Genomic DNA, 14,504 nt, shown 5'->3' on the forward strand with positions numbered 1-14,504 from the left:
CGTCCTCCAGCCAAAACACTGGTAGAAAATGGAACCAGTTAGAACACGTGGCGTCCGTTCACTCAGTCTGTACAGCTCAGACTGCCAGACAAACTCTCTTTTAGCTTCTCCCTCCTTTAATTAGCAGTTCTAAACCAGCTAACTGTTGCTGTGGCGCAGACGTGTAGCTTCGAATAGAGGTTAAAACTATTTCGGGAGGTTGTAATCAGCTCAAAATGGAAGCGTGGACAAAACGGTGGGACACTTTTAGACCATTTCAACATTTGAGTTCAGGAATCAGACAGATCCACAACCAGAAATGGTGAAAGATTTCACATTTTATTTGTGCTCCGCTACGACAGCCCAACAAACTGATCTCAGGCACAAACTCAAACACCTCGCGCACCATTCGGAGCCGCGCAGCGCTCACAGGGTTGCCCCCGGCGACGCGGCACGGTTCATAAACCGTGACTGCGCACCACGCGTAGAGACAGACGGTAATCTTTGATCAGTGTTTGGCCCAGAAGCAACAGATAAACGCACAGAGCTGCAGGCTTCTGAAAAATAAGAAGCAACAATAGAATCAGTCTCTTGCTTGATTTCACCTCATTTTACTCACAAAAGTGTATTTAAGGCCTCGGCAACAACGACCACGAGAGACCCTGCGATTATCCGAGCGGGCAGCGCGTAAACTCGCACCCTGACCGATTCGGCTTCGGCGACACGAACACTATATTTAATTCCCGTCCTCGGTCAAAAGGCCGTCGCGTTGCAACGTGTGGCGATTGTGCGTGATAAGTGCAACAACCAGCGACGCCACCAAACGCGTTCTTTCTGGCGCAGCGAAGCTCTCCGCTCGGCCAGTTTAGCGGATTCACTCGGGGTTTGGCACATTTCGCTGTTGGATGCGTCCTGTAAGGAGCTTAGAGAGCTCTGAATGCAAACTGTCGCCACCATCGGTACCGACAGCCGCCGTCAGTCCCATCTGAGGCTGGAGAACGAGCATTACAGTCTTATTGTTGTTAATGGTCCAACGTGACTAAATCTGCTGCGTATTTATGTGATTGCATGTTTGATTGGGCTTCTGCCTCTACCTTTAGTGGCATTAAAAGGACGGTTTTGGTGCGTTTGGTGCTAAAATACAGTGTACAACATCATATATTTGTGACAGAAAGGGAAAATCGGACTCTTTTACCACACAGCGTCGCCACATTCCCTCTCAGTTATCTCACATTTTATTTGGATAATCCAGTATAATGTGCTGCCTATGTGGCATTAATCTAAGTAGCGCCGTGTGTTTTTGGTTAAATGCTGTTCACAGTCATTTTTAACAGTTCAGAAAGGGCGGGCAGCGGCTGCACCCCCCCCGCTCTTATTTTGGCAGCAACAAGAGGATCTCTTCAGGTGAAAGCAAAGGGGAAAAAAAATCCTGGCCGACGATGAGTCACTCTGGGCACCGCGTCTTACGTAATCCAGGGAAATATGCAAAAAAAACCCGCTGGCGTCCTGTTCTCTGCCAATCAGCACTTCTGGTTTTATCAGCAGTCTACTGCGCGCACACGTACTTCTTCCACCAGGACTTGGAGAGCATTTTCATCTTATCAGCGGTGCTGCGGACCTTCCTCTCCCTCCTCGCCCGTCTGTCAGAGTGCCTCAGCCCCACGGCGATGGCGGCGTCGAACACCTCCTTCAGGTTCTTCTGCGTCAGCGCCGAGCACTCCATGTACATCACCGCGCCCACTTTTTCCGACAGCGCCCTGGCGTCCTCCTCCGGCACCGGCCTCTCCCGCCGCCGGGCCAGCTCGATCAGCACCTTGACGTCCTGCCGCAGGTCGCACTGCGTGCCCACCAGGAGGATGGGGGTCAGGGGGCAGCGGCGGCGGATTTCGGGGACCCACTTCTCCCAGACGTTCTGGAAGGAGGCCGGGCTGACCACGCTGAAGCAGAGCAGCAAGGCGTCGGCTCGGCTGTAGCAGAAGTGGCGCAGTTTGTCGAACTCGTCCTGGGGGAAACACCAGAAACAGACACGATTCAGAACAAACAAATCATGGTTGAAACTCCACTGCTGCTGCTTCTGACCTTTCAAATTAAAAGCATAATTACTGTTCATGCCAGGCTAATGCAAAGTACGTACAAAGAAGCCCCGCCCTCTCATTACGTAATCTACATTCTATATCTCTGATTAATCCGCTGGAGCCATTCGAAAAAAGCCTCCCTCCTTTTAACGGTTTCTCACACACGACCTCTGACCCCACCTCCTTTAAAATGCTCTGCTGAGCTAAAAAACCCAAAAAACTTTATCTGCGGTCATTACTCTTCTGACTGTCTTCTTCTTTCCCCCCTCCACCTATATTAAATTGCATAAGTGAACAAGCTGACTCTTCACGCGCCCTCGCGTTGCTCCCGCAGGGCTTGAGTGTCCGCGTGCTGCTTCCTGCCCTGCGTTTCGTGATGCCTGTTCCGAAATTCCCGAAGCGACGTGGCCGCCGAGCCGATTCCGCTCGGCACTTTGTGGGTGTCAGAGCGTGCACGCACGCGGCTCCCGGGGCAGAGCTCCATTAAGCTGCATTACGAAACAACGGCGCTCGTTCCAAAGGGGGGGAAAAAAAGCCTCTTTCACAACTGTTCCTTTCAGTGCCAAATTATTAACTGGTCCATAACATTTGCAACCATTTACCACACATGTGGTGAGCAGCAGAGAGAAGGAATGACTTTTCGGGGTAGCCTGGCGCCTCACCCACAGACCCTCTCTTCTCTGTCAACACCCTGTTACAACGCGCTGTCTCACATGGAACGACGTCCTTATCATTCTTGATCAAACCTGACAGGTAGCTGAGAGCAGCATTATGTAATCCCTATACAGAGGAGCCAGTGGAAGCCTGCAGGAGCCCTATATGAAGGATATCAGGCAGAAAACCAACTAAGTCTATCTGTTAATTTCGCCTAAATGCTTAACGTTGAATCTGAAGCCAAATAGGCCTGACCTTTTGTGTCTGAAATAACCTCATCCGAGGGTCCATGTGATTCAACGGAATCGTGCTGATTTGGAGGGCGGTTTGGTGTTTTTTGGCGTGAAGGAGACTCACCTGTCCGGCCGTGTCGCACAGCTGTAACCTGACCGGGCTTCCGTCCACCTGAACCACGGCTGCAGACACAGAAAAAGAGAAAATAAGGCAGCTGTCAACATTACACTCTGAAGTCCCCCCCCACACACACACACACAAAAAAGCAGCTAGTTAAGGAGCACAAAGACCCCCAGAAGCAGCTTTTCCTCCGCCCACCCACTGGGCCGGTTACTGTCCCAGGTTAGATTTTACTGAGCCCATCCCGAAACCCAGAACAAGCTGTTTATTCTGCGACTCTCGTTTGCGCCCTGTCATTTTACAGCCAGGTTATTGTATCGTCTTTTACTTTTTTTTATATGAGCGAACACAATGAAGAGCAGCGGGCGCATGGAAACATTTATAACCGTGTGTGGTCGCCTGTACCACCTGATCAAAGGCCCGACTGGATCCATTCTAAGAAGAGGACAGGCATCATGGTGGAGCAAAGGAGATGGAGCTGCCATTGTGTAATCATTTCCTAATCCCTGACATATGACCCTCCTTTTGATTCCCACCCCCAGTACCCAAACTCTCCCTAATAGTCCCCACGGCCTCACGCTCCCCTGCGTCGCCGCCACCTGTGGCCATTGCGTAACCGCCAGGCCTCGGAGAGCGAGGGAGTCTCGGCAACAGAGGGATGACATCACCGTCAAGGGCCCCCGACTGCACAATCGCTCTCTGTCAGGCGGCGGCGAAAGACAATCTCTGCTGTGAGACGCTGCAACAGATGTGACGGAGGAGAGGGCTTGTGGGTCAGGGCCCACAACAATAGGCAGAGTTGTGCAACCCAAAACCCCTGAAGCGCTCTGCGCCGCGCTCACAGAAGTGCCGTGATTTTTCAGTGTCCATGGGGCATTTGTTTGTACTTTGTACTGTTTGTACTTTAACTGCTGGATGGTAAAACAGTTTAAATTTATAATGAAGTCACTTAAGTTCAAAGAGAACAATGACGGAGGTTGGTTGTTTAACCCTAAAGTAGCAGAGATCCGTGTTCCGTTGCATGGGTTGCGACCATTTGAGCCGCAGGTGTTCAGATTTCCCTGAAGAGAAGCTGTAAACTACAGATGTCTGACATATTTACTTTTTTAATCCCACACTTTACAACATGTTCCTCCTGGATGGATCCTGCACTCGCTGCTTATTTTGCGGTAAACAACGCCTGCTGGGACTTGGTAAGACGGTTCGGAAAGAGGAACTGTGCCAAATGGAAAAAGGGCATGTGCTTTAGTGCTGATGAAAGACAGATAAGAGGGGAAACATACACATCAATCAGAACAATGGAACAGCAGGTCAAAACATGCAAAGGTGAAGGAGAACACAGTGGAAATTACAGGAGAAAGTCTTCCAATGAAGCCATCATAAAGCCTGATTTGGGTCAGCAACTGATAACACAGTAAACCAGAGTGGAAGAGTTAAACATGGATACAAGCGTTCAGAATCTCTGATTTTACTATGAAGGTTTGAAACTTTTCCGTTTTCTTGCGTTAAATCAATGAAACCCCATCATCATCATCATCATCATCATCATGTTTGATCTAGTTGCCTTTGCTCACCAGAAAAGTCATCAAAAGCGGTGGGGACGTATTTGGTGGGGTATCCATTCGTCGTGTAGCTGACAACCAGGCTGGTTTTACCCACCGCTCCGTCCCCGAGAAGGATGCACTTCAGAAGTCGCTCCTGCGGCTGCCCCGGCCCCGCGGCCACGGGATTGTGTGGGGGCACCGGGGGGGCCGTGGTGCGTCCGTAATCCATGGTGGGGGGGCAGTTCAGTCTAACTAGATGAAGGAGCTCGCATGGGAACGGGGGTCCGTCCGACTGCGACGATCGCGGCTGCCACTGGTGCGTAAAACAACTACCGTCCTGCGCTTTACGCGCTGCCAGATCCAATGTGACCCACCGATCCAACTACTCACACTACGACCCTGCAGTTCAGAAGGCGAGGGCGGGGCCAACGCGCCTTTATATCGCCGAGTGATTTGCATAACCCCGCCTACTTCACCTCGGAAGACTGACCAGTCTCAGGTCTGCAGCTTTTACTGCAAAACCCTCAGTATTATGCAGATTCCTGTTAGGAATAAAAGATAATATTAAATATAATCATAGCTGTCGTTAGAATTTGAGCCACACTAAGAAGCTCTGTAGGCCTCTTAGTGTGACTGACTGGTGACTTTTAGCCTGCAGGGGCACGTCTAAACTTGTCCTCATGCACCAAAAAAGTAATCGCCAATATCCATTTTGGACGTGACACAGAAGAAATGGTATTTCAGGCTCACCCAGGCACCAGTGGTCAGACGCAGAGACCAGTTACGTCAGCCCGAGGCCAACCAGTGGCCCCGGAGCTCCTGAGAAATGGAGCTCAAAATGAAGCGCAGGATTTAAACAGACGTGGATGGAAAACGAGGGGTTCACTGCTGACTGCTCCCAAACTTGGGTGATATTCTTTCACCCAACTTTGAAGGGAGTCAAAACTAAAACAGTGTCGCCCCCTTGTGGAAAAAAATAATTTCGAGCGCCACAACCTTCAACTGTAAGTGTGATAAAATCAGAAATAAAGGTTGCATGCAGAATTGATTCAAATATATTTACGGTTAAAGTACGCCATAGAGTGACAAAGCTAACATCCTGTAACATTAACTTGAGGTGGGGGTCATTTTCATGAAGACACCAATACAATTTCCTAAAAGTCACAGCTTGGCCACAGAACAACGTTAAATGAAAGAGAAGATGGATCTGAAGAACATCCAGAGCTAATTTTTGTCCAGCATTTTTATTTTTTCAAGAGTTAAAATCCTAGATCCGATACAAAATTATCCGTGTACTACCATAACGAAACTAACAACTAGCTCTGTTCATTAACACAGCAAATTTAAAAGCCTCAGCAGTGCCGCGTACATTTTCTAGTACAGTTCATTTTATACATGAAATGAGATTAAGGTTTATTCCCCCCTTGCTGCTAATGCAGAGGTCCTTGGTTGCAGGGATACAACAAAAATAAGAGGCAGCAGTAAAGATAAACTGCTACAGAAGAACAGAGTGCAACAGTCTTAAAACTGAAACCATCAGGGACGTCTGGAATAAGCAGCACTAACATGCATTCGAGGCTGACTGCAAAATAACCGCAAAATGGAGTCAGGAGACTCTCATCTACTGCAGCAGTAATGCAGAATTGACTGAAAATGGCCTAAGATTAGTTCATGTGATTTCAACATAATGGGGACACGTCATAATGCATATATTATTACATATCGTAATAGATCCTCCAAAATCCCACATGTGAAGTTTAGCAACGGCACTAGCAGTTTCACGGCAGCACATGAAGCCAATTATGCTGCGATAAGGCAAAGAAATGGACAGGTTTTGGTGAAAGCTTTAAATGTAAATGGTGAAGATGGTCATCAAAACCGGTCCAGACTAATTCTAATTCATTGGTGGGTTTTTTTTTGTCAGATGAACTTCAGTCACCAGCGATCTGCAGAAGGTCGTGGCTGGGGACAGCTAGAGACGTGGGACATGGTGAGGTCATGCTCTATTTTAAAGGCACCTGCTATAAAATTTCACGCCCCCCTCCCAGCTCCGAGAGATTCCCCGTCCGATTAATGATGAAGCCTTGTGACATTTCGCCTGATCCGTTTCAGCGAGACGTGAAGAGCAGCAGCACATGATGAGGATACTTTCAGAAATTTGAACAACTCAGGCCAAGAACAAAGGCGATCTGCCTGGTGAAGAAGTGGCAGAACATTTTGGACACTTTAATTGCTTTTACATTTTCCAGCATGATTGTATGTCAGGAATCACACACACACACACAGATTCACACACACTCGCTCTTCTCTACACACAGGTAAACACATGCATCCATCACTGCCTGCTTTATCCTGCCATGGATAATGATGTCACAACCCCCTCCCCCCACCCCACCCCCACCCCCACCCCTTTACATATGTCATTTGAGCAGCTGCTGGTGTGGGCACTTCCTGTTCCTGGTCTTGGTGACCTTATTTGGACTGCAGCTCCAACCCGTCGCCGTTTCTCTGTTACACATTACAAAAAGTGCACGATTCCAAGGATGCTCTGTGACGTCGGCAGCATCATATTGGTTGCGGTTGACTTCCACCCCCCCAAACTATTTTCCATCCCATAACTTAGATACAGTTAGAGTATAAAGTACCATGCGTGATTCCTCATTATTGTCCTTTGTGAGAACCTCCCTTCTATCCTCCAGCCTCCGGAGCTCCGGTTCTCTGGAGCACAGGCTGCAGGCTAAGACGTCTGAGTGTCGGCTTTGAACTCTGTGAGCTCTGCTGCTTCACGTCCAACGGGGTTTACTGATTTTTGGGTTTGGCGCCACCGGGAGTTGAGTCTGGAGGGGGGCCACCTCCCTGGGCAAGTCTCTGAAAGCTGCGAATGAAAAATAGGAGTTAGTAGTCGTGCAATCGAAGCAACAAGAGATGTTAAAGTCAAGACCCCACAAATAACGTTCCTTATTCAAACACCAGAACAGACTTCTTATGAGAACTGTTTGAGAAATCTAAAAATGCTAAATGTTCTCCTATGAGCTGTGATTACTTCTGTTCAGGAAACCGATATTTTAATGTGCCAGTAGATGGCGCCACACTTACATGTCCTTAATGTTGTCAACATGGGCCTGGATCTTTGCAAAAAAGCCATCCACCTTCTCCTGTGAAATCAAAAAATGGGAATGTTTATGCAGGAATCTCATAAATTCACAGCATAACCAGCTGAAGAGGGCCGTTACCTGATGGCGCTTGTAGAAAAGTGGCAGGGAAAACACAGCGATCACACCTGGAGCAGAAACAAACGTTCATCTGCTAGAAAAGCCAGGCGCTGTGTGTTTTTTTTTTCTGTCTTACCAATGATGAGCACAGTCAGACCATTGCAAAGGCGTCCCAGGTACGTCACCAGGTACATCAGAACCAGAAACTGAGAGCAGGAGAAGAACATCAGAAACTGGGCAGGTACAATTTTTTCTTCAATAAGCAAAAAAAGGAGCCAAAATCCTAATAAGGGTTTCGGGGTTTCCCCTTTCCTCTTATTGGACACAGCGGAGCCTTGACACGGGACACCCCTAACTGACCCATTAGGAAAGGAATCGGAGAGTCCCGGCGTACCTCATCCCGTGTGTCATGTCACATACCAGCAAGGTCAGGGTTGAGACTGTGCGGTCTATAGGTTTGAGGGTCTCGCTCAGCTCCCACTGACGCTCTACCCAAAAGGTTAATAGACGTGTCAGGTAATAACCGCCTATTTATTACCAGTTATATCCATCATTTCACAGGACAAACTGCCTGTTAATCAATGCACATTTCATGGCACCTGTCTTTTCATGGCAGTGACAGACTTATCAAAATAGATACATTTAATGATTTACCTGATTTATTTCTCCTTGTACAACATTATTTACATTTTATACATTACTATAAATGCCCTAAAGTAATTATGTTTTATGTGGATTACTGTATTATATCACTTTATTTTTACTTTTTTAAAGAAAAGATTTAAAGATTGTATAGCAGGATTTCAAATAATAACACTGAGGCTCTTTTTATTTAGGTTGGCAGTGACTGCCACGAGTTTCTAAAGAGACTTTTAGCTTGATTAGCTCAAATATGTCACTGCAGCTGACAGCTGCCTTACTGAAGAGCCCTGATTTAGCAGCCGAGCCTTCAGCCCAATTACCATAATGACAGAGATGGCAGCCGCGCACGGAGCCGGGGCGATGGGGCTGGAGGATGTTAGTGATGATGGAGGGGGTGAGGAAGAGGAGGTCGCACAAGAACCAACGCTTGGAAGCGACTCACCTTGAGCGATTCAAACAGGCTTTTGACAAAGAAGAGCCCTTTCATACTGTCGATGGCTGACAGGAACATGACGATGGCTTTCTGCGTGCAGCGCTCGGCTTCCTCTCCGCTGAAGGAGATGTCCAGGTCCAAGTACGTCCTGGGGGCCAGTTAAATAAGACATGAAGTGCAAAAAAAAATTCAAAGGTCCAGAAACTATTTTTGTTCTATAAAACCACCTCTCAGCACCAGGTGCTCAGATATTTGAAAAACTGACGTGCACCAGCCCTGACAGGTGCTTCCTGCTGGATCCCAAAGCCAAAGTGATTTCACCTAAGAAATGTCATTTACTTACTACTTACTTAAAAGGGTGCTCTCCGTCGCCCCACTTGAGAGCGTGGATGAGGCCATAGTAGATCCGCACGGAGATGGTGCAGCAGACGATAGCCAGGGAGACTGTGGAGACCACGGTGATGATGCTCAGCTGGAACAGGGACAGCAGGCCCACCACCAGCCCCGTCAGCACCATGCCTGTTCGCTCCGTGTCCTTCCAGTAGATCAGGTCCACCACTGGAGAAGAGGAAAAAGTGAGAGAGAAACTGTTGATATAGTTATAATAGTTTGAACAAATGCCGAGCAGTCCCAGACAGCCAGCTGTAAAAACCCGAAATAGCTTTAATCCCCCACGATCTCCATCATCTAGTTGAGGAGAGAGAAGACCGACAGGAAGAGAGCATTTCTGACGCGGTTCCGCAGGAAGAGGATCTGAGGTCAGATGAAGTGAGGGATGGGCAGGGGGATATCCAGCCTCAGGATGACAGGACGCGTAAAGCAGCTATGGGGACACATCGGCCCCCCAGCTCGGCTAAGTTTAGCCCTCGGATGAAAAAGGGAGGCCAGCAGTGCAGCCGAATTCAATCAGCAGCTGTTAACAGGCGTCAGGCTGTCAGAGGAGCTTTTCCACAGCCTGTCGGAGTCCCTCGGTGTCACCCAGCAACAGCTGCTGTGGAGACTGAAGCATCCATGGAGTCCTGGATTAATACAAAACAATGTGACATTCTTTTATGGCGCGGACGACCCATCCTCGTCCAACAAACGTAGCGGCAGTGGTGCTACTGCGCCCTGCTGGTTCAGATGCGTGAAATGATGCAGAACAGTTCGTTTTTCCTGCTCCATCACAAAAAAACAGCTGGTTGACAACAGGTGAGTGAATGTCGCTGCGCACAGCAACCCAGGATGAGCACGCAGGTGTGTGTGTGATGTCATTCTGAGTCCACGGGACAGTGGACGCGCACGTCAGGATGCACTTGAAGTGTGCGTGCAGACAGGACAACTTCCTGGTGTCTTCGCTGGGGGTCACATCATATTAGAACTTCAGAAAGCTCCTTTATATTTGCTCACAATACAAAGATGATGATGAAGAAGCACTAAGGATTCAGTCAAAAATATCATTGTGGGGGGGGTGTCTAGTATAAATACACGCAGCCACAAAGGTTGCATGTTATTAGTGTTTGTTACTATGACGATGCTGCAATATATACCTCCCATCATGCCAAAATAAGACTGGACCGGACTGTTTTAGTGCCAATATTATTATGCCTGCTTGAATAAAATAACTCCTTCAGTGTAGGCTGCTATGGAGACGAGTCATGGATGCCACAAGTCTAATGTATGAATTACAAAACATGGTTGTAATATGTACAGTTTACCTCACTACAACCTCCAAGTGCTTTCACCCCCACGTTTCACCTACTGCTGCAATAATGCATACTCATTATTGATTAGAACATAGCGTAAAGTCCCTTTCTTTAGCCCTCATGTCCCCTGTGCATCACAACCCTCTGCTGATAACAACAAGCAAGCAATATGCAAATATCACCCAAGTGAGATCAGTCTACAGAGAGATGATGAGGTTATTCTGCAATCAACTCAAGCGACTTCAGACCACGTCGGCCTCGTCCCGTGAGGCGGCAGCAGCAGTCTGGCATGACAGACCAGCAGAAACTTGATCGAACCCAACTGGCGGAGTTATTTCACACTGTATCGTCACCACATCGGGACAGTTTAGACCCGTTTCAGGGGCTGATGGTATCTGAACACTCGTCGACTGCTCGGAACAGTTGATCTTTGCTGAGATGCAATAATTTCGGTGCCATGACAACGTGACACCAAAGTAACGGAGTAAAACATGTAGCACAGAACATGAGATGAACCTCGTCACGCTCGACTGTAAACTTCTCTGCACTCATTTTTCTCACTTGGATAAAACACAACGCAGCCTAAACTTGATTAATGCGAATAAAAGATCCCTGTTTTGTTGAAACTCTCACCTTTACTGGCCATTTTAGTTGCTTCTCCGGTGTTTCCCCCCTCGGGCTCTGTCCTGCTGTGCTCCCCTCACCCCTCTGAGGCTGTTTTTGGCCACCCCCCCCCCCCTGCTCGCTCAGCAGTCCAACGACCCGACGGCCCAAAATAATCTTTTTGGCGGCGCCGCCCCCTCGGATTGAAAAAGAGCAACTCAATCACACTTCAAATGAAGAGATCTCCTTCCTCGGGAGTCTTTTGAGACAGTGTGATACTTTTTTTTATTTTTTTGGATGCAGATTTCCTAAACAGGATCACCAAAACTTTGACCAGAATAATACTGTAATATGAACGTAAGTTGACCCCATAATTCTCCAGCCATCACACCCAATAAACTTGTGGAAAATACGATGCTCTGAGAGATCCGAGTGTGCTATTTATTCAGGACACCCTAAACTCTGTCGTCGGCCCGGAGCAGCCATTCATCAGCGGTCCGAGGCTTCAGTCTGTCCACTAAAATAGGACGGAGCTCCAGCCTGACTGAGGGTCCACTTAAAATGCCACCGTGTTGGACAACAGGCAGTTATCTGCGCTTTTGGTGTGTGTGAGACAGAAAAATACACTCTGAGCGGCTCTGGTGACACAGTTGATTAAATGGTCCATTTCTGAAGAGAAATCTGATATTTCCCTTTGGTATTCAGTGGGCCGGTACCTGCTACGAGTTTGCGTGCCATGGGGTCCTCTGACAGGTTCGGCGCCGAACACCAGTGATCTCCAGCCGCCTGTTCCTGAGAATGTGGGCCGACGGCGGCGGCCAGTGAAGACGTCGCGCTTTTGGGTGGCACGGATGTGAGCAGCTTGACCGAGTTGGTTTCCCTGGAGACGGGGGCATCCAACACCGGGGCTGGTGAGGACTCTGCTGCTGGAAGACAGAAGATGATGTCATGATCTGGGTGATGTCAGCACCGACTCAGTCGGCTTGTGTCCAGCTGAGTCGGTGCTGGTTTGTGGTTAATCGGCCATCACAAACCTCCATTTCAAAGTAAACTGCTTCCTCTCACCTTGATGTGCGTGCGAGGTGCTCTGATTCTGCGAGGACGTGGATGGAGGGGGAGCCTGGATAGTCCTTCCACTCACCAACTCCTCTCTTTGGACCCCTGTGTCCCTCTGACTGTCTGGGGTTGGACTCTGGGGAGACGGCTGAACGGTAACAGTCTCGCTGTCTTTGTGCTCCCCACTCGTCTCCTCTGCGCTCACGCCGCTGGCCTCCGCACACCCCCACGCTACCTCCTCTTCCTCCTGGGCAAGGAAAGAATTAGGGTCCCACTCCACGTCGGGGGAATCCAGCAGCGGTTCCATGGTGTCGGTGCAGATCACGGAGGCGCGGCTTCCCCGGGAGCCGGCCCTGCCGCGCCGGTCGCGGTGCTGCCTGGCAGCCCCCGTCGCTTCGGCAATGGCGATGTAAGAGAAGGTCTGCTCGAAGGAATTCTGACGTGGCGTGCCCCAGATGGAAGGAGAAGACGCCAGCCCGTCGTCTTCATCTGGACCTGCGCCGTCCTCATCGTCAGACCATTCCCTGGCTGTCTGAAGCTCACACAATTCAGACTCCTCATTTCCTCCTGAATGCAAACAAAAGAGAATCACAGGTGGCCTCCCCAAGAACACCTAAAACACTTAGCAACAGTCCAATTACAGAGGCTGTTGCTAGGGTACGAGCGTGTGAGCGGAACCATTTAGCTTTGAAACAACTCTGCCAGATGAAGCAGCCGGGATATGCGACTGAAGTCCGAGCAAAACAAGGCTGAAAGAAATCCTCTTTGATACGCAGAAGAAAAAGCTTCGGTGGCATTTTAGAAGACACGTTACAACGTTTGGCTCAGAATCAGGCTTTCAAATGAGAGGATTTCACGGCGGTGTTGCTTTACCGTCAGTGCAGGGAGGCGTCGAGTCTGGAGTGGACACCACGGAGCCATATTCCTCTGGAAGAAGACAACATTTTAGTCAAAACGTAAACACTCGCCGACTCAACCGACGGGTGTCAGAATTACAAATGTCCTGAGTCATTCCCCTCATAATCTCACGTGAGCTTCCAAATACTTTCTCTGACGCCGGCACTCATGTGAAATGATTACAGTAACAGCATGAAAAGCAACGTTGCCCACCGCGGTGACTTGTTGTGAGTCATTCTTCAGCCCTAAAACACCAATTAGCAAATATCAACCTTAATAGTAAATGTCAATATGAATATTCTGTAAGACTATGAAGAGAGATGTGCAGCAGCAATGGCCTCCATTACATTAGAGCGCTAATAACCCTGCAAATCATATATATATATATATATATATATATAAAAGTGGAAATATGACATATGATAATAACATTTGAACGTGTTTTCTTCAAAACCACGTCAAACATCTGCAAATCTGTATGAGGCCAACGGGATCTGATTCCTCTCTGCGCTGCATCGTCCACTCAGACGCGTGTTTGTTAAAGGTGGGAGCAGAGGAGAGCCACGAAGAGTAGACAGGGAGTGGGGGGGGGGGGCGAGCTGGAACATGACCACGGCCTACAGAGATCCACACACGTAAACCTCCCACGTCAAAGTGGAAAAGATAGAATAGAAACAGACTCACGGCAGTGAGAGAATCCTAAAACCTGGCCCATGCTCCATCAAGGCATCGCTGGGAACCATCCAGTCTGAAAGACCCCCTCCCTCCCACCCGCCAGCACTCACGCCCAGTGGGTATCCTCCTTCACACCGTCCCTCTGCCTCTGCTTCTTGGTTGAGCCACTGTGTTGTTCTCCTGCTGCCACTGGTACTCAGCAGCCCCGCCCTGCCAGCATCAGTCCACCCTCCATCCTCCCTCCTCTCCTCATCTCCGCTTGCTTCCGGGCTGCAGTGGAGCTAGCATGCACTTTCACAGCCTCGTGTCGTCTCTTTTTCAGGGCCAATCCGTCTCTTTCTTCCCTGTCATGTGACCTTGTCTCAGCCATATATAGGGGCATCCTGTAAGAGGAGTAGCAAGCTATTAATAATTAAACAAGCACCAAGGAGAAGGTGTTGAAAGGTGGTAAGAAATTCAGGGTCATAACAATATGTTAGGTTTGTAAGCTTTACGTTTTAATTTTATGTATTTATTTATTTTACAGTGAGGTGAAGGTCGTGCAATGGACAGCAGGGGGCAGTGTTGTAAAATATATAAAGTAATTATACATGATTTTAAATAAGCCTCAAGCGCAAAACACATATTTGCAGGTGAAATTTGATAAATAAAACATTTTCAGGGGTGATTAAATTCTGCAATTAGATGCTGGAACC

At 48.6% G+C, this 14,504-nt stretch overlaps 2 protein-coding genes across 4 annotated transcripts; both read right to left on the reverse strand.

Annotated features, from left to right (window-relative positions):
- Positions 1–297: 297 nt before the first annotated feature.
- Positions 298–5,031, reverse strand: rhoub (ras homolog family member Ub). Its single transcript, XM_003968431.3, has 3 exons — positions 4,637–5,031; positions 3,066–3,124; positions 298–1,981 (listed from the first exon to the last, which is right to left on the reverse strand). The coding sequence occupies exons 1-3, from the start codon at positions 4,833–4,835 to the stop codon at positions 1,526–1,528; spliced, it is 714 nt and encodes a 237-aa protein (XP_003968480.1). The 5' UTR covers positions 4,836–5,031; the 3' UTR covers positions 298–1,525.
- An 800-nt stretch (positions 5,032–5,831) lies between these two features.
- On the reverse strand, positions 5,832–13,899 carry rtn2a (reticulon 2a). Of its 3 annotated transcripts, none has more exons than XM_029843229.1 (10): positions 13,819–13,899; positions 13,111–13,164; positions 12,247–12,804; positions 11,898–12,104; positions 9,244–9,451; positions 8,903–9,041; positions 7,955–8,024; positions 7,840–7,886; positions 7,703–7,761; positions 5,832–7,481 (listed from the first exon to the last, which is right to left on the reverse strand). In XM_029843229.1, exons 1-10 carry the CDS (start codon positions 13,847–13,849, stop codon positions 7,406–7,408), a joined length of 1,449 nt encoding a protein of 482 aa, XP_029699089.1. In that variant the 5' UTR covers positions 13,850–13,899; the 3' UTR covers positions 5,832–7,405.
- Between the last annotated feature and the right edge of the window lie 605 nt (positions 13,900–14,504).

The sequence above is a fragment of the Takifugu rubripes genome, chromosome 11, assembly GCF_901000725.2.
Source record: "Takifugu rubripes chromosome 11, fTakRub1.2, whole genome shotgun sequence".
In the NCBI taxonomy this organism is placed as follows: Eukaryota; Metazoa; Chordata; class Actinopteri; order Tetraodontiformes; family Tetraodontidae; genus Takifugu; species Takifugu rubripes.